Below are 23,043 nucleotides of genomic sequence, written 5' to 3' on the forward strand. Positions count from 1 at the left end.
ACAAAATCAGTACGCAAGGGTTTCTAAGCTATAAAGCTCACTGTATTGGCAAGAATGTGTTTGAGAAAAATATTCTCAAACAAAATCAGTACGCAAGGGTTTCTAAGATATAAAGCTCACTGTATTGGCAAGAATGTGTTCATATTTAACCGCAGAGTCTATTTATATTTGTTACACTTATGTCGAGGTCGTACAGCGACGTCGCGCGCTCGCTCCCCCCAGGCCCGCCGGCCGCCGCTGCTCCCAAGCGCGCTGTCGCCGCCTCCGGACGAGCCGCGCCCGCTCCCCGACCCGCAGTGCAGGACCGCCTCGGGCCTCGCTCGGAGGTGCGCCGCGCGACGTGCGGGCCGGTGCTCGACGCGGACGGGTTCCAGCAGGCTCGCCGCAGGCACCCCCATCGCCGTCCGCGCCGCGACGCCCCGCCCTGCCCAGCATCTCCGACACTGCGCCGCAACCCATCCCCGGAGGAGGCCGCCGGCCTCTGCTTCCGCTGCCTCGACCCCAGGCATCACGTGCGCGACTGCCCCAACGACGTCCGCTGCCGCCGCTGCCTCATCTTCGGCCATGCCTCGCGCGCCTGTGGCGGCCGTCGCACGGCCGACGTGGCCCGGCAGCCATCTCGCACGGACGCCGCGCAACCCCGCGCCAAGGACGCCCCCAGGCTGCCGCCTCGCGCGTCTGCGGCCGCGCCGCCCCCTCCTCGCGGCGTGGTCGCCCGGATCCCTGCCGCCGCGCAGCCTCGTGCCGCTCCCCCGGCACCGGCGCTCCTCTCGGCTACTCCCGCCTCGTCGCCCGCAGATCGCCCTGCGCGGGTCATCATGGCGCAGACGACGGAGTTGGACGATGCGGAGCTCGTCCTTGCCCGTGCCATGGTGGCCACCATCACGGGCAACCGGCCGCGCGTCTCTTCGCCTGAGGTGGTCGAGCTGCTCCTGACCTCGCTGGACCTCGCCGAGGGCAACTTCACCGTGCACGCGCACCACCCAGAAGACTTTCTCATCATCTTCTCCTCCATGGCCACCAAGCGCCGGCTCAATGGCGAGCACATCCTCTGTTCGCCGCGTTTTTCTCTCTCGCTGCGGCCATGGTGCAAGCTGGCGCACGCCACCGCCGATGACCCCGGATATCGTGTCGAGCTGGAGCTCCGCGGCATTCCTGCGCATGCGTGGCACCTCTCCGTGGCTGAGCACGTTCTCGGATCGAGCTGCTGGATCGAGCGGATGCACCCCCGCACGTGGTCGCGAGCTGACCTCGACGTCTTCCGCCTCTCCGGCCGCACTCACGACCCCGCCGGCATCCAACGCGCGGCGGTGCTGGCTATCGTCGAGCAGCTCCCGGCCCGCGTGCCATCTGAAGCCCCGGCCGTCCGAACCCTGTCCTACCCCATATCCATCGAGCTCACCGTGGCGGAGCGTATCAGGGGCACGCCGGACGTTCCTCAGGCGGCCGGCGGGCATACCGGTGACGACGCAGGCGAGGGCAGCAGGCGCGGCCAGGGCAACGGCCAAGGCCCAGCCCCAGGACGCGCGCGCCGCCGTGGCCGCAAGCGCAGGCGTGCCGACGAGGTCCCGGTCGGCCGCGCGGATGGCATGGCCATCGACGTGCCGGCATGGCGCGTGCGGCGCCCCGGCCGCGCTGATGGTACGGCCTCCTGGCCCGACGTGGCGGCGCCGTCGAGGGACCCCTGTCCTGCCAGACTGGGCATGCAAGCCTGTCCCAGGCCGCTGGGACCCGCGCACCGCCGTCATCGCGTCAACAAAGGAGAGGGTGACCGCGTCACCAGCCTGCAAAAGGGAGGTTCGGCCGGGACCCGCGAGACGACCCAATTCCTCCTGCCGTTTCAAATCCCTGCGCCCCCACCACGACCAGCGCAGCCGCGCACGAGACAGCACGCCCTCCCGTACTGGAAGATCCCATCGGGGCCACCCCTGCTTCGGCTGAGATCACGCTCGCCTGCCATGCGACGGATCCCCAGCCAGAGGCCCAGACCGCGCCAGTCTCGCCTGTCGCCCGGTCGGGCCAAAGCTGCGCAATCCCCACCGTGGCGCGGACCCCGCCTGACGCCTCGAATCAGACGCCGCGGGCCAACGCGGGCAGCGCTTTACCACGCGCGGGAAACCCTTCGGAGCCGAGGCAGCACGCCAGCGCGGGATGCGCCTCGTCGCTTGTCGCCATCCACCCAAGCCTGGCTCTGGGGCCCACAGCAGGGACGCCCACCTCCAAGCAGGCCACGCCCGAGCCAGCTCCGCCTGGGCAGCCCTCCCCACAGGCCCCTCCTGCAGCGGCTGTCGAAGATCCAGGCCGACCCGGCCCAGTCCCGATCACCATCCTGCAGCGGCCCACTCGGCCTGATCGGGAGGGCACTGATGCAGCGCCGCGCGTGACAGCGCCGAGTCGGTTTGCCTCGCCCCCGATCACCCTGCGCCGATTGCGCAGCCAGCTAGCCCCGGTTACTTCTTCCTGGACGCTGGGGCAATTCCTGTCTGCAGCCACGAAGCAGCTCAACGCTGCCCTACCGTCCCCTGGGAAACGCCAGCGACCACCACTGAACTTCAGCCCGTGGAGGGGACGGTCGGATTCGGCTCACACAGCAGTGGCTACGCCACCAAAGGTCGAGAGGCGCGCCCAAGTGCAGATCCTCCGCACCCTTGGCATAGTTGGCATCCATCAGCCCATCTCCGCTGCTGCGATGAAGGCCTACGACGACCTATTCGCCACGCCACTGCAGATGTCGGTCTTGCAGGCTATTGCGGCCCTCGTCGACAGGGAGCTCCCGTCCTGTCTGACGGCCGTGCCCAGCACCGCGGCAGCCAGTGCGTGTTAGCAGCGCTGCTCGCCACGCGTCGACACCCTGCTCATGGATCACGGCTTGCAGATTGTTGTATGGAATGTTAGAGGCCTTAACTCACGCGCCAGGCGCTGCGCGATTCGATCGTTACTCTGTACCACCCGCGCATCTATTGTATGCCTGCAAGAAACTAAGATGGCTTTGATCTCGTCGTCTGTTGTGCTGGAAACGCTTGGGTCTGAATTTGATGGGTCAACTTACCTCCCGGCCGATGGCACGCGCGGCGGCATTCTACTGGCTTGGAAAACCAGGGCTGCCACGCTCTCTGACCTTCAGTTCACGCAGCACGTGGTGACTGCGAAGGTGCGCGCGCCCAATGGCAACCCCTGGTGGCTCACCACGGTCTACGGGCCCCAAAGCGACCAGGACAAATTGCTGTTCCTGCAAGAGCTGCGCGACATTCGCGATACTAGCCCAGGCCCATGGATGTTGTGTGGGGACTTCAACCTGATATGTCGTGCCTCGGACAAAAGCTCGGGCAACGTGAACCACCGCATGATGGGTAGATTCCGCCGCGTCATCAACGACCTTGCCCTCAAGGAGGTTTACCTCAATGGGCGTCGTTTCACGTGGTCCAACGAGCAATCCCCTCCTACGCTCGTGCGCCTGGACCGGGTGCTCCGCACCACCGATTGGGAGGACAGTCATGGCGAGTGCCACCTCCGATGCCTGGCATCCGTTGTCTCCGATCACTGCCCCTTGCTCCTGGACTGCTCGCCCATGCCATTAGCTCAAAAGCGCTTCCACTTCGAGGAGTTCTGGATGCGCCTCGACGGCTTCCACGACACGGTTGCTGCGGCCTGGGGTTCGGTGTCCGACCCAGACCCCTTCAGGCGGCTGGTGCGTCGCCTGCAGGCTACGGGCCGCGCCCTCACGAGCTGGAGCGCCAAGTCCACGGGCAACATAAGGGACAAGCTTGCCATCTCCCGCGAGCTTATCCTGCGCTTCGACCAAGCCATGGAGACCCGCACGCTCTCCCCATCAGAGGATTGGCTGCGCAAGCAGACCAAGCTTTCCTACCTGGGCTTGGCTTCGCTTGAGCGCACTATTGCCCGGCAGCGCGCTCGCATCTCCTCCCTCTCGGACAGCGACGCGAACACGAGCTTCTTCCACAGGCAATGCACTTATCGGCGGCAGAAAAACAGAGTGTACGGCTTGCTTGTAGATGGGCAGACGATCAGCGACCACGACGAGATGGCCCAGGCGGCCTTTGCCCACTTCGACGGACTGCTGGGCACAGCGGCTGACCGTGCCCACACGTTGGACTTTGAGCACCTAATCCAGCCAGCTGATCAGTCTGGCCTAGAGGCGCCGTTCAGCCCCGATGAGATATGGGAGGCTGTGCGGCGCATGCCGGCGCATAAGGCACCGGGGCCGGACGGCTTTACCGCGGAATTCCTGCGAGCGTGCTGGAGCACCATTAAGCAGGACGTGCTTGAGGTCTTTGAGCAGCTCTATGCGCTGAGAGGGCGTGAATTTCACAGGCTCAACCAAGCACTGCTCACCTTGCTGCCAAAGCGCTCTGATGCTCACAAGCTCGGCGACTACCGTCCGATCTGCCTGATACATATTGTGGCTAAGCTCTTTGCGAAGGTCCTCTCCCTGCGCTTGGCACCGATGCTCGACGGCCTAGTGAGCCGCTATCAGAATGCCTTCATTGCCGGACGTACACTCCACGACAACTTCGTCCTAGTCCGGCAATCCCTCAAGCTCCTGCACCAACTGGGCGCGCCGAGGATCATGCTCAAGCTCGACCTCACCCGGGCCTTCGACTCCATATCTTGGCCCTTCCTCTTTGAGGCCCTGCACCAATATGGCTTCGGAGCGAGGTTCCGGGAGTGGCCGGCCATCCTCCTCTCCTCGGCTAGCACCCGCGTCTTGCTCAATGGCGTGCCGGGACCCCCGATCTGGCATCGCCGCGGGTTGAGACAGGGTGACTCGACATCCCCGCAGCTCTTCGTGCTGGCTGTCGACATGCTCAGCCGCCTCATGCAGCGGGCGCTCCAGGTCGGCATCCTCCGGAGACTCCACCCCCGTCGCAACATCCCGGCTATCTCACTTTACGCCGATGATGTGATGCTGTTCTGCCACGCCTCGACCGACGAGGTCCTCGCTGTGAAGGGCATCTTAGGGATCTTCGGCTCCGCTTCCGGCTTGCTCGTGAACTACGGCAAGAGCTCCGCCACCGCACTGCATGGAGATGAGTCGACAGCCGAATCACTGGCGATTCTGGGCTGCCAGGCAGCGGCTCTGCCCATCACGTATCTGGGTATCCCCCTCTCCACGCGCCGCCCCACCGCGGCTCAGATGCAGCCCCTAGTCGACAAGGTGGCCGGCCGCCTACCATCATGGAAGGCATGGCTCATGAACAAGGCCGAGCGGCTGGCGCTCGCCAAGTCTGTGCTCAGCGCCATCCCCGTCCATCAGATGCTCGCCCTAGCGCCTCCGAAGAAAGCTTTGAAGCAGCTTGAGAAAATTCAGCGTGGGTTTCTCTGGGCCGGGCGCGAGGCGGCCCACGGTGGACATTGCCACGTGAACTGGCGACGGGTATGTCAGCCGCTGGAGTACGGCGGCCTCGGTGTCCGAGACCTAAAGCGCACGGGGCTGGCCCTTCGGCTCCGATGGCTATGGCTCTCACGGACGGACACTACCCGAGCATGGCACGGCCTGGACCTGCAGTTCACCCCCGAGGAGTATGGCCTCTTCTATGCCTCCACCATCATGCAAATTGGAGATGGATCGACTACGCTCTTTTGGGAGGACAGATGGCTCCTCGGCCTCTCCATCCGCGAGCACGCGCCCTCGCTTTACATGTGCATCCCCAAGCATCGCAGAAAGTCCAAGACGGTGGCAGCAGGCATAGCCGGCAATGCCTGGGCGAGGGACATTCACGGCACCATTGGCCTCCAGGAGATTGGGCAGTATCTCCAGATCTGGCTGTTGGTGTCCCGCATCACCCTCTCCGCAGAGCCGGACACGCTCTCCTGGAAGTGGACAGCCAGCGGCAGCTACTCTGCCAGGTCCGCTTATCTTGCCACCTTCCACGGTTCGATCACTTGCCGGTCCTGGAAGTTGATCTGGAAGGGTTGGGCCCCGCCTAAGGTCAAATTCTTCCACTGGCTCGCCAATCAGGACCGCTGTTGGACTGCGGAGCGCCTTGCTCGGCATGGCCTAACGCATCACCCTCGGTGCCTTCTTTGTGACCAAGAACCGGAGACGATGCAGCACCTGCTGCTCTCCTGCCCATTCACGAAGCAGGCCTGGCACGAGATCATATCCTGGCTGCGACTACCGGCACCTGTGCCCGACCAGGACGCCTCGCTGCAGGACTGGTGGCTACGCGCTCGCGATGCCACGCCTCACCCGCTCTACAAAGCGCTGGCCTCGATTGCGCTTCTCGTGCCGTGGATGATCTGGAAGCATAGGAACGCGTGTGTATTCGACCATGTAATCCCATCGCTAGTAGGGCTCGCCGATGCGATCAAGGACGAGTCCAGGAATTGCGCGCAGGCAGGGGCCAAGGGGCTTAGGGTCACCCTGCCACCCACCTGGGACGTGCACTGATGTGGTTGTAACACCTTTGTACTAGCCTCCTAGGAGGTTGTCTTCCCCTCTTTTCAATACAATGAAACGCAAAGTCTTTTGCGTTTTCTCGAAAAAAGGAATAAGCAACTTGTATTCCCATGAGGCCATAGGCCAATATATATACACGTACAGGTGGTGGACTATATGCAGGAAACCTTGGGATAAATACAAAGAGTACATGACTTATATTATAACTATAACACCCCCCTCAAACTCATGGTGGATGAACAACACTGAGTATGGAGAGATAAAAGCCATGTTGTGCTCTAGTCTGGGCCTTCATCAGGAAATCCGCCAACTGTAACTCGGAAGGCACATACTGAAGAGCAATAACCTGATCCTGCACAGCAGCGCACACATAGAAAGCATCAACGCCAATATGCTTGGTGAGCTCATGCTTCACAGGGTCGCGCGCAATGCTAATAGCACCTGTATTGTCAGATAAGAGCAAAGTCGGTGTAGTGACAGAAACACCAAAATTCTGAAGTAACCACCGTAACCAAGTCACCTTTGCCGTCAAAAGAGCCATCGCTCGCAACTCAGCCTCTGCACTCGAACGGGAAACTGCAATCTGTTTCTTCGTCTTCCAGACAATGAGAGAACCACCAAGAAAAACACAGTAAGCAGAAAGTGAACGGCGATCTGAAGGATCACTAGCCCACGTAGCATCCGAATAGGCCTGAAGCTTTAAGGAACTGGAGCGAGGAAAGAATAGACGGTGAGAGATCGTGCCCCGAAGATATCGGAGAACACGGAGGAGATGACTATAGTGAACTGATGTGGGAGCAGAGACGAACTGACTCAGAATATGAACCGGATAAGAGATATCCGGACGAGTGACAACTAGGTAAACAAGACTGCCAACAAGATGATGATAACACGTCGGGTCAGGCAGGGGATCACCATCAGTAGCACAGAGGTGAACATTGAGCTCCATAGGAGTCTCAACAATGCGCGTAAGAGCAGCACGAGCAAGAAGATCCTGGATATACTTTTCCTGGGATATAAAGAAGCCATCAGAGGTAGAAGAAACTTCAATCCCAAGAAAGTAGCGAAGAGGTCCAAGATCAGACATAAGGAACTGCTCACTAAGACGGCCCTTCACAAAAGCAATATACTCGGGGTCATCCCCAGTGATGACCATGTCATCAACATAGAGAAGAAGAAGAGTCCGAACACGAGGAGAAAGGTGAATAAACAATGCTGGATCATGAACACTGGGTGAAAAACCAGCGGCAGTCACCACAGAGGCAAAACGCTCAAACCAGGTACGAGGGCTTGCTTAAGGGCATAGAGAGAGCGACGAAGACGACATACCATGCCATCAGGAACAAAATACCCAGGTGGTGGCTGCATGTACACCTCCTCACGCAGCTCACCATTAAGAAAAGCATTCTTAACATCAAGCTGAGAGATAGACCAGTGGCGTGTAGAGGCCACGACAAGAAGTGTAGGAACAGTGGTCATATGAGCCACAGGAGCAAAAGTCTCGTCATAATCACGACCATGCTCCTGCTGAAAACCACGAGCCACAAGACGAGCTTTGTGACGTTCAAGAGAACCATCGAAGCGAGTCTTAACCTTGTAGACCCACTTACAAGTGATGGGACGGACTCCGGGAGGAAGGGAAACAAGATCCCACGTACCAGTGCGTTAGAGCAGTAATCTCCTCTGCCATCGCAAACTGCCATTCAGGATGAACAACAGCCTGATGATAAGTAGTCGGCTCAAGAACAGCAGCACCAGCGGTGGAAAATCCAAAGCGATCAACAGGCGGACGAGGACGAGAACGCAAGCCATAAGTAGGCTGAGACGAGGATGACGACACATCCACAGAGGCATCCACAGAACGTGAACGACGAGTGTAACACTGAGGAAAAGATGGAACAATGGAAGGAGGAATCGCCAAGGTAGAATCGGGGAGTGGCGACGAAGAAGTCACCGGAGATGAAGGTGTAGAATCCGGTGACATGCTAGACGAGGAGACCGTGGAAGATGGTGGCGACAAATTGACTGGAGGTGGAGAAGCAGAGGGAGCGGAACGAATAGGCAAAGGCTTGACGGGTGTGATAGGTGTGTCAGGAAAAGTGAGAAAAGAGATATCCTCCACTGAAAAGGTCAAGGAAGATGGGCGTGGGTAGAAGGGACGAGACTAATCGAAAGTCACATCTCGAGAGATACGCATCCGACGACCGATAGGATCCCAACAACGATAGCCCTTATGCTCATCACTATAGCCTAAGAAGACACACTCAACAGACTAAGCGGTTAGTTTGGTGCGTTCGCGGGGGGCAAGAAGAACATAGCAAACACAACCAAACAAGCGAAGCATCGAATAATCGGCAGAACGATCAAAAAGACGCTCGAAAGGAACACCACCCTGTAGAGCAGCGGAAGGCTGGAAATTGATAAGATAGGTGGAGGTTGAGACGGCCTCAGCCCAAAAAAGAAGCGGGAGAGAGGCAGCAATCATCAATGCACGAGCCGTCTCAAGAAGATGACGATGCTTGCGCTCAGCCACGCCATTCTGAGCGTGAGCACCAGGACAAGAGAATTGAGAGAGAGTCCCTTGCTCAGCAAGAACACCATGCAACATCTTAGAGATATACTCGCCAGCGGAGTCAGCACGGAACACACGAATGGGAGAAGAGAACCGAGTATGAACCATGGCAGCAAAACGCTTATAAATGGACAACACCTCACTACGAGAAGTCATGAAATAAGGCCATGTGTAACGAGAAGTCATCTATGAAAATAATATAGTATTTATGACCCCCTTTCGAAGCGAAGGGAGCCGGATCCCATACATCGGAATGAACTAAATCAAAAGGACGCTTAGACATTGACTCACTATGTGGATATGGTAACTGAATCTGCTTGCCAAGACGACAACCCTGACACTCTACAGAGGCATCTCCTGAGTCAGACCCCAGAAGACCTCGACGAAGTAACGACGACAAACGAGAACCACACAGATGACCAAGTCGATGATGCCACTGCTGGAAGGAACTAGTAGCCGAGGCGACCAAAGCGGAAGAACTGCCGATAGAGTGGGCAGTGGAAGGAACATGAAGCTAGTCCAACTCCCATAGACCCTCGGAATCACGGCGGCGAGGACCAGCCCCAACCAGAGTGTGCGTGCGATGGTCCTGGACAGAACAAGAGTCAAGGTCAAGGATGACACGACAACTAGAATCAGCAAGTTGCCAGCGGAAAACAGATTCATGGTAAGTCGAGGAGCATGAGCAACATCAGGAACAGAATAAGGAGTGGTAAGAGTGCCTCTACTAACGACAGGAAGGGGAGTACCATCAGCGGTGAGGACATGAACAGGAGAATATCGAAGAGAGAACAGAGTGGAAGAATTAGAAGTCATATGAAAAGAAGCTCCAGAGTGCAGAACCCATGGGGATGTACCTGACTGTGTAGAAGGTGGTTGCTCAATGAGGGAAGCCTCAGTCACAGAACCAACAGTACCCGTCGAGGAAGAACCTGAAGCAGCGAGCAGACGCTCAAGTCTCAGAATATCCTGCACAGTCAAAGTGATGGCTGAAGCTGTCGAGGTAGATGACGAAGTCGCTGTAGATGATGATCGCGCCTTGCACAAGTGTTTCTTCTTCGTGTAGCAGTTGGACTCAATATGACCATCATTGTTGCAGTAGCCACAATGTGGACGGGGGCGACCTGAGCCTCCAAAAGGAGTGGGCAAGAGCGGCGGAGCACTCGAGCGAGAAGGGGTCGGTGCAGGAGGTGGCGTAGAAAGAGCCCGAGCAGCGAGCACCGAGGGAACCTCCAGCAAACCAGCACCTCGTAAGCGAGTCTCCTCAGCACGAATCTCAGAAAGCGCCTCCATGAGAGAAATACGGCCACGAGCAACTGAGCACGGTGAGGCTCAAACTCCTTACGGAGCCTAGACAGGAACTCGTAGACGCGATGAAACTCCAAATCGGCCTGGACAGCCTGGCAACAGGGGCAAGTACGACAGCCTGCACTGCGGAGAGAATCAAGCTGGCGCCAGATAGCAGAACTCTGTGGATAGAAGTCATCAACAGTAGAGTCACCCTGCTGAAGAGCATGCTCCTGACGAACCACAGAGAGATATAAGGCATCACCAGAGGGCTCATAGCGCTGACGAAGGCGATTCCACATCTCAAAGACAGTAGGAAGGCCCAAAAACTCAGAGGCAAACTGAGGCGGAACACTGGCAGTGAGAACAGTTGCAGCACGAGCATCATCATCAAGCCACTGGGTGTAAACAGACAGAGCACCATGATACACCTGAAGAGCCTCCTTGGTAGGACTAGGGTTCCTACCGGGCCTCCGGCGTAGATTGTATGGGCAAGGAGGAGGGGAGCGAGGGCTGGAGCGGGCGCGCCGGCGAGAGGGCGCCGTCGCGGCTAGGGTTGGGCGCGGCGGTGGCTAGGGTTCCGGCTCCTTGGGGAGCCGGGCAACAGAAGATAATATCTTTATTGCTTGATCTCAATTGATGTCTTACAACTAGTATTTATAACTCGAGCCTAAGATAACTTTCCTAAAATAATTTGCCTAAGATAACTTGCGGGCCAAGCCCCTAATATTAACGCCCGGTGGGCCTCTGCCGGCTATAGACCAAGCCGGTCATAACATCTCTCCCCGCCTGCGCAAACAGCTCGTCCTCGAGCTGAAAGTTTGGATAGTGTTGGCGGAATTCCTCACGCTGCTCCCACGTAGCCTCCTCCTCCGGAAGACCCGCCCACTGAACGAGGACGAACCACACTCCACGTCGAAGCTGTGCCTGCAACACCTTGGCTGGTTCCGGAAGAATGCGACCATCGGCGGTTGGAGGAAGCGCCGGAGGGGCCGCCGGTGGCTCGCCACGGAAAGGCTTGAGCAGCCCCACATGGAAGACGTCGTGGATACAAGCGCGGTCTGGCAGCTGAAGACGATAGGCCACCTTCCCAATGCGCTCCACGGTAGGGAAGGGCCCAGCGTAGCGAGGGCCGAGCTTTCGCTTCGCGCGCGGGTCGAGTGACTGCGTAGAGCGGTGGAGAAGACGCAGCCACACCCAATCACCCACGGCGAATTCCGCCTCGCGATGGTGATCGTCGTAGTAGTGCTTGGCCAGCTGCTGGGCCTGAAGGAGACGCTGACGGACCTCAGCAATCATCTCGTCACGGGTGCGGATAAGGTCACCCGCAACCTCCGTCCGAGCTGTCTCCGGGTCCACCGGAAGTATAGGCGGGGGTGGACGACCATATACCACCTCAAACGGCGTAGCACGAAGGGCGGAGTGATAGGAGGTGTTGTAGCAGTACTCCGCCCAAGAGAGCCAGTCCACCCAAGCTCGAGGCCGATCACCTGTCACACAACGCAAATACATGGCAATGACCTTGTTAACCACCTCGGACTGACCGTCCGTCTGAGGATGAAATGCCGTACTCAGGCGGAGCTGGACGCCCGCCATCCTGAAGAGGTCGCGCCAGACATGTCCCGTGAACACCGGGTCCCGATCACTGACGATCGAAGCTGGGAACCCGTGTAGGCGAACGATGCCGTCGAAGAAGGCCCGGGCCACGGACGCCGCCGTGTACGAATGACCGAGCGCGATGAAGTGGGCGTACTTAGAAAAGCGGTCGGCCACCGTGAGGATGACCGACTTGCCGCCCACCTTGGGGAGGCCCTCGATGAAGTCCATGGAAATATCCGCCCAGACCTGAGACGACACCTCCAAGGGCTGAAGTAACCCAGCCGGTCTCAGGGTCTCCGTCTTGTTGCGCTGGCATGTCTGACAAGACCGAACCCAGTCGCGGACCAGGGCGCGATCGCCGGGGATATAGAAGTCAGCGTGAAGACGATGTAGGGTTTTCTGCACACCCTCATGACCCGCCGAGTGGGCGAGCTGTAACACCTGGTGACGGAGATCATCATGCGCCGGAACAAAGATCCGGCGCCCATGGAGAAGCAGTCCGTCAGCGAAGCGCCAGGGCTCCTCCAGGTCTCCGGCCGTGAGTTGCTGCTGGAGAAGAACGGCGTCGTCGGCTGTTGCAGTTGCGCGGCGAATGTCGGCGAAGAGGCCGAACGTCGGCCCGGAGCGGACGCATAGGGACGCCCCTGCGGACTCGTCGGTGGAAGGAGCGAGATCGGAGTCGCGACGGGACAGCGCGTCGGCCACGGTGTTAAGGCGGCCCGGACGATACTCGACGGAGAAGTCGAAGCCAAAGAGCTTGCTGATCCACTGATGCTGCGGCACAGTCGACAGCCGTTGGTCCAGTAAGAACTTTAGGCTGTAATGGTCCGTGCGGATGGTGCTGCGGCACAGTCGACAGCCGTTGGTCCAGTAAGAACTTTAGGCTGTAATGGTCCGTGCGGATGTGGAAGACCCGTCCCCACAAGTACGGCCGCCAATGGCGCACGGCCTGCACCAGGCCAATGAGCTCCCGCTCGTACGCCGCCAGCTTAAGATGGCGCGGAGCAAAAGGCAGGCTGAAGAAAGCAAGGGGCCCCTCGCCCTGATGAAGCACGGCGCCGAAGCCCGCGCCCGAAGCGTCACAGTCCACCACGAACGGGCGGTCGAAGTCGGGCATCTGGAGGACGGGACCCGTCGTGAGGGCCCCTTTGAGGGCCTCGAATGCCGCTGTCGCCTCGTCGTCCCAGGCGAAAGCATCGCGGCGGAGCAGCCGCGTGAGAGGTGCCGCGATGAGCCCGAACTCCCGGATAAATTTTCGGTAGTATCCTGCGAGGCCGAGGAACCCGCGGAGAGCCCGTGGCGAGTGAGGCGTCGGCCAGGCGGAGACAGCTGCCACCTTGTCGGCGTCCATAGCCACCCCGTCGGCCAAGATGACATGGCCGAGGTAGGCAACGGTAGGTGTCCCGAACGAGCACTTCGAGCGCTTAAGGTGGAGGTCGTGCGCCCGAAGCTCGTTGAAGACGATGGCGACGTGCTGGAGGTGCTCGGCCCAGGTGGCGCTGAAGATAAGAATATCATCAAAGAAAACAAGCACAAACCGCCGTAAGTAGGGTCGCAGAACGTCGTTCATCAGGGCCTGGAAGGTCGCCGGGGCATTGGCGAGGCCGAAAGGCATCACCAAGAACTCGAAGTGGCCATGGTGGGTGCGAAACGCCGTCTTGGCGATGTCATCCGGATGCATACGCACCTGGTGATAGCCCGACCGGAGATCGAGTTTGGTGAAGAAGCGCGCCCCATGAAGCTCATCCAAGAGCTCGTCGACCACCGGTATCGGGAACTTGTCCTTGAGCGTGAGCGCGTTCAGGCCGCGGTAGTCGATGCAGAAACGCCACGTGCCGTCTGTCTTGCGGACGAGAAGCACCGGCGCGGAGAAGGGTGACGTCGAGATTCGGATGATGCCCGCTGCGAGCATAAGGGCACACTGTCTCTCCAACTCATCCTTCTGTAGCTGAGGGTAGCGGTAAGGCCGCACCGCCACGGGAGTGGAGCCCGGCACCAGGTGAATGCGATGGTCGTACACCCGAGCAGGTGGAAGTCCCCGTGGCTCGTCGAAGAGGGCGCTATCCTGCTGCAGAAGGGGGTCCAGCAGAGGGTGCTCGGCCTCGGAGGATGCGGCGGCCAGCTGGAGATGTGGCACGGCTGGCGTAGCGCCCCCAATGCCGTCCCACCGGATTTGGCGGCCCAGCCGCCAGAATGTCATCGTGAGCGCGTCGAAGTCCCACACGATGGGCCCGAGGGTCCGGAGAAAGTCCACACCGAGGATGAAGTCGAAGCAGCCGAGGTCGATGCCTGCACAGGTAATGGAAAAGTGTTCGCCCCCGATGGTGATGGGAACGTTGCGGGCGAGTCCATGACACTGGAGGCGGTCACCGTTGGCCACCGTGATCCGAAGGCGCTCCCCGCCCGTTGTCGGAATAGCTAGACGACGCATGGTTGCCTCGGGCAGGAAGTTATGAGTGGAGCCCGTATCCAGCAGGGCCACCAGCTGCTCGCCATGGAGCGTCACCGGCAGCAACATGGTCCGCTCATCACGGATGCCGGCTAGGGCGTGGAGAGAGACGACGCATGCCGTCGCCGTAGAATCTGCGGCCGTGTCCCCAGTTGCCGCCGGTGGCGGTGGTGCGTCGGTCGTCTCGTCCGCCTCAGTGTAGTCGACCGTCTCCAAGTAGAAGAGGCGGGGGCAGACATGTGTCCGCGTGTAGGGCTCATCGCAATTAAAGCAGAGACCCTGTCGTCGACGCTCCTGCTGCTTGGCCGGGGACAACCGGCGGAAGGTCCGTGTGGCGGCCGGGGGTGCGGCCGCCGCGGCTGTTGGAGGCCGGCCCGGTGCTGGTAGGTGCGGCGCGGGTCGACTGAGCTGGCGGCCGCCCCGTCCGGGCGGTTGCTGCAGGTCGGGGGGTTCCCGGAGCTCGACATCCACGCGAATATGGTCCGGGAGACCACCCACAAAGAGCTCAGCGCGCTGAGTCGCGGATACGCCTGGCGCGTGGCACGCCAGGGCTTGGAATCGGTCGGCGTAGTCCTGGACCGTGGATGTAAACGGTAAGCGGCCGAGGGCAGCCAGTCGGCTGCCACGGATGGGGGGGCCAAACCGGAGAAGGCAGAGCTCGCGAAATCGATCCCACGGTGGCATGCCGCCCTCGTCCTGCTCGAGGGCGTAGTACCAAGTCTGTGCAGCGCCACGGAGGTGATAGGACGCGAGCCAGGTGCGATCCGACGCGAGCGTCCGCTGCCCCCGAAAGAACTGCTCGCACTGGTTGAGCCAGTTGAGGGGGTCTTCCGTGCCCTCGTAAGTGGTGAAGTTCAGCTTAGCGAACCGAGGGGGTGTCGGACCGCCGTGTCCGGTAGCTGCGGCTGTCGATGGCATCGCGTACGCCGGGTCGGGAAGCTCCGGAGCGTAGGGCGCCGAGCTGGAGGACCGCTCGAACGGCAGAGAGGGCGCCGGGTGTTCCGGGGCCGTGGTATAGACCGGGCCCGAAGATGATTCGGCTGCCCACGCGGGAAGCGGCGATGGCGATGGCGGAAACTGCACCTGGTGCAGGGGCCGACCGGTGGGTCGGGGCGCTAGTGGTGCTGCTATCGATGGCGGCGGCGGCTGGTGGTGCTGGGCCGTAGCCGGCGCCGTGGTGGCCGGTAGAAACTGGTGGGGAGGCCCCCCAGCGGCGCGGTGGTGGCCGGCCACACCGGCCATGGGGTGCCCGCGGCGGGGTAGTGCTGCAGCAGCTGCGGCGGCGGCGGCGCCCCTCCGTAGGGCGGCTGGAAGGCCGGGGTGGCCCACGGCAGCGGCGGCGGCCCGTAGGCAGTGGGGGCGACGCTCGGCGGCGGGGGTTGGGTCCCAGCGAGGTAGAGGCTGATGCCTCGGACCACTTGGACGAGCTCCCGCAGGGTGCCCGACATCGCCTCGGGCGAGAGGATGGGGAGCGGCTCTGCCGTGGTGATGATCGGCGCTGGCGAGGGAGCGGTCCCGGACGTGATCGGCAGCGGCGGCGGGGCGGTGGTGGTGGTTTGCGGTGGCGGTGGTGGAGGGAGCGACATGATCAACCTGGAATCTCTGGATACCAAATTGGTAGGACTAGGGTTCCTACCGGGCCTCCGGCGTAGATTGTATGGGCAAGGAGGAGGGGAGCGAGGGCTGGAGCGGGCGCGCCGGCGAGAGGGCGCCGTCGCGGCTAGGGTTGGGCGCGGCGGTGGCTAGGGTTCCGGCTCCTTGGGGAGCCGGGCAACAGAAGATAATATCTTTATTGCTTGATCTCAATTGATGTCTTACAACTAGTATTTATAACTCGAGCCTAAGATAACTTTCCTAAAATAATTTGCCTAAGATAACTTGCGGGCCAAGCCCCTAATATTAACGCCCGGTGGGCCTCTGCCGGCTATAGACCAAGCCGGTCATAACACTCCTCATAAGTTAAAACCTTCTCATCATAAGCACGAATAGCAGCCTCATCAACAACCTTAGCCGCATCCTTCGCAGCCTGAGGAGCATCCGCGGGAAGAACCGGTGGAGTCGGAGGAGTGGGAGCCACAGGAGGAACCGGACGTGGCGGACAACCGACCTTGCCAGAGAGAACTCCCCAGAGACGGATGCCACGCATGTGAATGCGCATGAAGCCAGTGAACTCGGTGTAGTTGGTACCATCGAAGATCACCGAACAGCGAGGGACAGCAACATAGCCAGATGCAGTAGACATTTTTTTTTGGGAAAGGAAATCAGTCAACGGGAGGAAACCGCGTCGATAGCAGAGGGCGAGACTCGATCTGGAGGCCGCGTCGGCAGTGGAAACCGCGTCGGATGGATCAGATCTAGGCGCGGAGGCGAATCTCGATCCCAATCGCAAAATCAGGCAAAAGGGCGTCAGATCTGGCGAGAATCCCGAGAGATACTCGATCATGATCTGGCAGATGCGAGCTGCCTCGAGCCGCCTCGATTGGCAGATGCGAGCCGCCTCGACCAGGAGTTGTTGGTACGATCCACGGGAGGCCTCGATCCGGCGACTTGAAAAAGGCCTGCGTAGGGAATCCGGATCGGGAAGGAGTCCAGCAGCGGCGACCGCCTCGACCACGACTTGCGGGTTCGATCCACAGGAGGCCTCGATCCGGCGACTTGAAGAAGGCCTGCGGAGGGAATCCGGATTGGGAAGGAGTCCAGCAGCAGCGACCGAACGGGATTGAAGCAGATCGAGGCAGGTCGCGGCGGGAAGGAGTCGGCCGGAGGTAGCGGGACAGGGAGCGGCAGCGTCCAGATCGAGGGAGGACGGCGACTGCGTGGAAACGAGATTGGATTGAAGCACAGAGTTGCGCGTGCGAAAAAGAACCCTAATGCTCTAATACCATGTTAGGAATAAGCAACTTGTATTCCCATGAGGCCATAGGCCAGTATATATACATGTACAAGTGGTGGACTATATGCAGGAAACCCCTTATATGTTGGGATAAATACAAAGAGTACATGACTTATATTATAACTCTAACACTTTTGAGGCAATGATGTGTATGTATGCCACTGTATGCCTTTACTTTTTCTCTCGAATAATTTCTCACAGTATGACTCAAGTAAAGAATTCAGAAAGTGTTCTGCTAATGCAGGTAGTGAATTTTCTTCCGCGCGCACTTTTTATTAATAGAACTGGGAGAGGTATTATTTTATCAGAGTATCATAGCGAGGTTGAGGAGCATTTACATCCAACTGATCCTCCAAAAGTGTTCCAATGGCGTTCGGAATTTGGAAACGAATTTTTAAAGGTTATTAACTTTGAACTGGTACCTTTTGCATATTTCGTGTTAATTTTTCGTTTATTAAGTTCTTTGTTTTTTTTACCTTTCTCCATTTTGCATGCTTGCAGTTGCGGATGGAGGGATACAAATGGAGTACACCATTTAGCATCGATGCTAATGGAGTTATGTGTGTGCTCATGAATAGTGTTACAGGAAATGATCAAGTTTTTGTGCGGGTAAATGTTAGAAGTGGAACAAAAAGTTCACGTTATGAAGTTGTATTTCAACTTGCTTGCTGGTCCAGCCCGTACAGGTACAGCTACTTGTCATATTTACATCATTGTTATTTCTTACACTTACTAAACAAATTAAAAATCACGTACACAGGGTGGAGAATCGCTCCATGTTCTTGCCTGTACGATTTCGTCAAGTTGGTGGTGATGATTATTCTTGGCGTAGTCTACCTCCAAATTCATCAGCTTCCTTCTTCTGGGAGGATCTTGGCAGAAAGCGTCTGTTGGAGGTATTGGTAGATGGAACTGATGCTACGAGCTCCATGACATATGATATTGATGTCATCATGGATCACCAGCCACTAGCTACCTCAAGTGGGCTTAAGAAGGCCTTGCGTATAACTGTTGTCAAGGAAGGCAAATTGCATGTTACTCAAATCAGTGATTGGCTGCCAGAGAATAGAACTCGAGGACAGATAACTGAAAGACTATTATCACCAATCTTTCAGCCATCAGAGGTTGATTGTGGGCAGTCATCTCAAGATCTTGATAGTGAGTTTCATGTTACTTTGGAACTAACAGAGCTGGGTATATCCATAATTGACCATATGCCTGAGGAAGTTCTTTACCTCTCAGTACAGCAATTATTACTTGCCTATTCATCTGGAATGGGTTCTGGAATCAATAGGTATAATCTACTCTCGGGTTTTTGCTTTATTACTTTCTCACTGCTTTTTTTCTTGTTTTCTCACCTTCCTCTATGATTAGATGTTTTAAGCACTCTTTCAATGGTAGGTTTAAAGTGCGAATGCACTGGATTCAAGTGGACAATCAATTGCCTTTTGTTTCAATGCCTGTCCTCTTTTGTCCTCAGAAGACGGACAATCAATCGGACCATGTGCTCAAGTTCTCTATGACGATGCAGACCAATAATTCTCTAGATTTTTGCGTTTATCCATATATTGGGGTGCAGGTGAGCTGATTTGTTTAACATGGTTTATCAGGAAATGGTCTTTGGATCCACACAGCTATTTTAGTTATAATTTTACAGGCTTGTCATAGCTTGTACTGTCTAGTAGAGATTTAGTTTTTCCCCCTATAATCTTGAATGCTGCATTATGGATAGTTACTGTGCTATACCCGAGTGATCATGCAGATATTATGATTTCTTTAGTATTATTTTCCAATAAAAGCTGTTATGTTTTCAGGTTCCTGAGAATTGTGTCTTTTTTGTTAACATCCATGAACCAATTATTTGGCGCCTCCATGAGATGGTTCAACACCTAAAAGTTGATAGGATATGTAGCTCTCAGCCTTCAGCTGTTTCAATTGATCCTATTCTGAAAATAGGGTATGCAATTTGCCGCATCTTAATAGTTTTTCCTTTTTTTTTTCTTCCTGATGTTAATACTGAATCTTCTTTTATAGGCTTCTGAATATCTCTGAGGTTCGCTTTAGAGTATCAATGGCAATGTCCCCAACCCAAAGGCCAAGAGGAGTTCTTGGGTTCTGGTCATCCTTGATGACTGCATTGGGGAACATGGAGCACATGCCGGTAGGGCAGCGTTTTAAATTTTTTATCTGTATTTTCATCTTTCATGAAGGGGAGCCTTGGCTCAGTGGTAAAGCTGCTGCAGAAAGGAAATAGCCTCTTGCAGAAATGTAGGGAAAGGCTGCGTACAATAGACCCAAAGTGGTCGGACCCTTCCCCGGACCCTGCGCAAGCGGGAGCTACATGCACCGGGCTGCCCTTTTTTTAATCTTCATTGTTCATGCACTACTCATAATTTCATTCACTGTTCTCTAGTTCTACAAAGTGGCAACGTTTATGCTTCTGTAGTTAATTATTTTCTCTTGCTAATTTTTTTTCTTAAACATATAAGGTCCGTATAGCTCAAAGGTACCGTGAGGAGTTGTGCATGCGACAAAGTGCACTAATGAACTCTGCTATATCTAACATCCAAAAAGATCTTCTTAGCCAACCACTTCAACTACTTTCTGGCGTTGATATTCTTGGCAATGCCAGTAGTGCTTTGAGTAACATGAGCAAGGGTATAGCAGCGCTGTCCATGGACAAGAAATTTATTCAGGGCCGGATGAGACAGGTACATCAATGATTCTTCCTATGTTCATATGCCTGTGATAAAACTGGTATGAGTTGTACCTAAGACAAATTGCTATGCTGCTGCTGTGTTTTCTCCAGGATAGCAAAGGCGTGGAAGACTTTGGTGATGTCATACGAGATGGAGGTGGGGCTCTTGCGAAAGGAATCTTCAGAGGTGTCACGGGCATATTGACAAAGCCCATAGAGGGTGCAAAATCTTCTGGTGTTGAGGGCTTTGTACAGGGAGTTGGAAAAGGCTTAATTGGTGCAGCTGCTCAGCCAGTGAGTGGAGTTCTTGATCTTCTGTCGAAAACCACTGAAGGTGCAAATGCTGTAAAATTGAAAATATCATCAGCTATAATGGCTGAGGAGCAGTTGCTGCGTAGACGTCTCCCCCGAGCAATTGGTGGCGATAGCTTGATCTATCCTTATGACGATTATAAAGCAGCTGGCCAGGTAATTAGTTGTCTCTCTATACAGGTCTTGATGTATTTGAATAGCATTTTCTGAATGATATGTTTTTCCTTTTTGTTTGTTTGTTTGTGTGTGTGGGATTATGAAGGCTGTCTTGCAGTTAGCTGAATCTGGTACGTTCCTTGGCCAAGTTGACCTTTTCAAAGTGCGAGGAAAGTTTGCATCTACTGATGCTTATGAGGACCATTTCATGCTTCCCAAGGGGAAAATTCTCTTAGTTACGCACAGAAGAGTATCTTTACTTCAGGTGAGACGGGTTTACACTCTAGTTACACTTTGGTTATCACTTATTCAGTCAATTTTGTGATATGCTTGATTTCAGGTACCGATGATGACCCAGAGAAAGTTCAATCCTGCAAAGGATCCATGCTCAGTAATCTGGGATGTATTATGGGATGATCTTGTCACATTGGAGACTACTCATGGGAAAAAAGATGCCCCTGGATCCTTCCCTTCAAAGCTTATTTTGTATTTGAAAGCTAAGCCTGCAAATTCGAGGGAAGCTGTTCGTCTGATCAAGTGTAATCGTGGTTCTGATCAAGCGACTACCATTTACTCATCAATTGATAAAGCCTATAGAACCTATGGCCCAAATGCAATCAAGGTACACAAACTCTTAAATACAAATGAAATCTACACGTAATCACACAGCATACCTAGTTCCAGAATACCAAAATGATTAAATTAAATTTCATGTTGTTAATACCAAACTTTCTGTGGAGTGTGCTTAACATTGCCCAATTTAATTTAGTTAACTTCGAACCAGAGCTGAACGATTTCTGTCAACTTTCTTTAGGAATTACTGAGATGGAAGGTACCAAAGCCATATGCCCCTCGCAATACCAATCGGCACACTGTTCAAGACTTATCATTTGCATAGATGATATTGTTCATGGAAAAGGTCAAGAAACATACACGTGATGTTCCAGATGGGCTGTACATGCATACCTGCTAAAGCAAGGTATTGACACATTACTGCTCTTGTGCTGCACATTATTATTTTTTTGCTTCGAATTAATAAGCTCATCAAGCTTATTTGAGTATAATCTGGATTGTTAGATGAGGAATCGATTTTGAGCCCCATCGTTTCTCTATAATGGGCTTTGGGTTTTTTTTCTTCGAGAAAACGCAAAGACTTCACGTTTCATTTCATTGAACAGAAGGAGAGTTTAGCAGTACAGGTCTCCGAGCAGGAGAGGTGCAGGGTCAAAATGCAAGAAAATTAGTGTACGTCCCAAGTCATGGGGAGGACCAGTCCCAGGCCAGTGGCGCCTGCCCGGACCCAGAGTGTAGCCTCGTCTTTGATTCTCGCCATGAGCTGGGTTGAGGAGGGTTGTGCGGCTTTAATGAGCTTTGGGTGTTACAGTTTTAAAACTGGAGCGAAAAGGCATATTCAGCTTGAGTTCTGAATTCTTCTTCCCTGACAACGGGTGCCTAATTAATGGTGCTAACCACAAGTGGATCTTGTTAGAGTTATATTATGTTCCATGTATAACCTGTATAGTTCCCCTTAGCATGAGGGGCTTCCTGCATATTTATCACCTGTACATGTATAATTCCTGGGGGTATATAGCTTTTGGCCATTGCCCCCAGGAAATACAAGTTGCTATTTCCTTAACAGATCTACCATATGGTATATACTCCCTCCGTACGGAAATACTTGTCGAAGAAATGGATGTATCTAGACGTATTTTAGTTTTAGATACATTCATTTTTATTCATTTCGGTGACAAGTATTTCTGGACGGAGGGAGTATGTGCTTGCAAGCACTCAGAAATGATAGAAGTTTTAGTCAACTTCTGCTTAAATATATTACTCCCTTCGACCCATATTAACTGTGGCAGCTTTAGTACAACTTGGGAGTGTCTCCTTATTTCCTTTTTTTCTTCCCGTGGTGTAATGTTAATCCAAACGGTTATGATTCATTGTCTGGTATTATCTTCCTGATAGCACTTAAGTTAAGCTTGAAGGCTCCTCAAAATTTAGAATGCAGCTGTGACATTTTTCTTGTTCTTTGATGAATTGTTTGTTTCGATTGGTGTTGGCATCAGATATGTAGTATGATTCATATTGAGCCTATATTTTTGCAGGTATTAGTAGAGGCTTGCAGCCCGTGTCGTTGATAATGAAGGGAGGTTGCTGTTGTAAAATAAGATGTCATGTCTTGCTTGATTTGAGTGGGGATTTCCTTCCACAGTTATGACTCTTACCTACAGTGGGTACTGCTGGCACCCCGACTAGATAAATGGAAAGCATTTTCCTTGCTAGTTTGATTTCTACTCCATTGGGTAATACAGTCATATATTGGATGCTCGAATTTTCCTTGCTAGTTTGGTTTCTACTCCATTGGATAATAGTCATATATTGGATGCTCGAGGATCAACAAGAAAAATGGAAAAGGCAACTTGTTTACAGGATAGCTGGTGGTGGCTCTCATTGATTACATGTACATACCCTTTTGGTGATGTGAAGTCAGCATTTTCTTTAATCAAAATTAGATGACCAGATGTGCTCTTTGGCGCAAAAAACCAGCCACGAAGGAAAGCGCCATGAGCAATATGTTTTATGAATGATCCATGGAGTATGTCTCGTTCCCTACATGACTAGTAAGTGAATAAAATGGATTTTTACAAAAAAA

General features: G+C 55.1%; 1 protein-coding gene across 2 annotated transcripts in view; it reads left to right on the top strand.

Annotated features, from left to right (window-relative positions):
- Positions 1-22,824, top strand: part of LOC123406267 — a 124,401-nt gene extending 101,577 nt beyond the window's left edge. The window contains exons 54-65 of one of the 2 annotated variants that reach the window (XM_045099752.1): positions 17,466-17,621; positions 17,723-17,907; positions 17,982-18,515; positions 18,623-18,800; positions 19,036-19,178; positions 19,256-19,382; positions 19,711-19,932; positions 20,031-20,387; positions 20,494-20,652; positions 20,728-21,009; positions 21,202-21,366; positions 22,496-22,824. In XM_045099752.1, coding sequence (XP_044955687.1) covers positions 17,466-17,621; positions 17,723-17,907; positions 17,982-18,515; positions 18,623-18,800; positions 19,036-19,178; positions 19,256-19,382; positions 19,711-19,932; positions 20,031-20,387; positions 20,494-20,652; positions 20,728-21,009; positions 21,202-21,285 — 2,427 coding nt within the window. In that variant the 3' untranslated portion in view covers positions 21,286-21,366; positions 22,496-22,824. Of the gene's footprint in view, positions 1-17,465; positions 17,622-17,722; positions 17,908-17,981; positions 18,516-18,622; positions 18,801-19,035; positions 19,179-19,255; positions 19,383-19,710; positions 19,933-20,030; positions 20,388-20,493; positions 20,653-20,727; positions 21,010-21,201; positions 21,367-21,565; positions 22,024-22,495 lie in introns of those variants that run through there. The other variant, XM_045099753.1, reaches the window with a different exon arrangement.
- The last annotated feature ends 219 nt before the right edge of the window (positions 22,825-23,043 follow it).

This window comes from Hordeum vulgare, chromosome 6H (assembly GCF_904849725.1).
Source record: "Hordeum vulgare subsp. vulgare chromosome 6H, MorexV3_pseudomolecules_assembly, whole genome shotgun sequence".
In the NCBI taxonomy this organism is placed as follows: Eukaryota; Viridiplantae; Streptophyta; class Magnoliopsida; order Poales; family Poaceae; genus Hordeum; species Hordeum vulgare.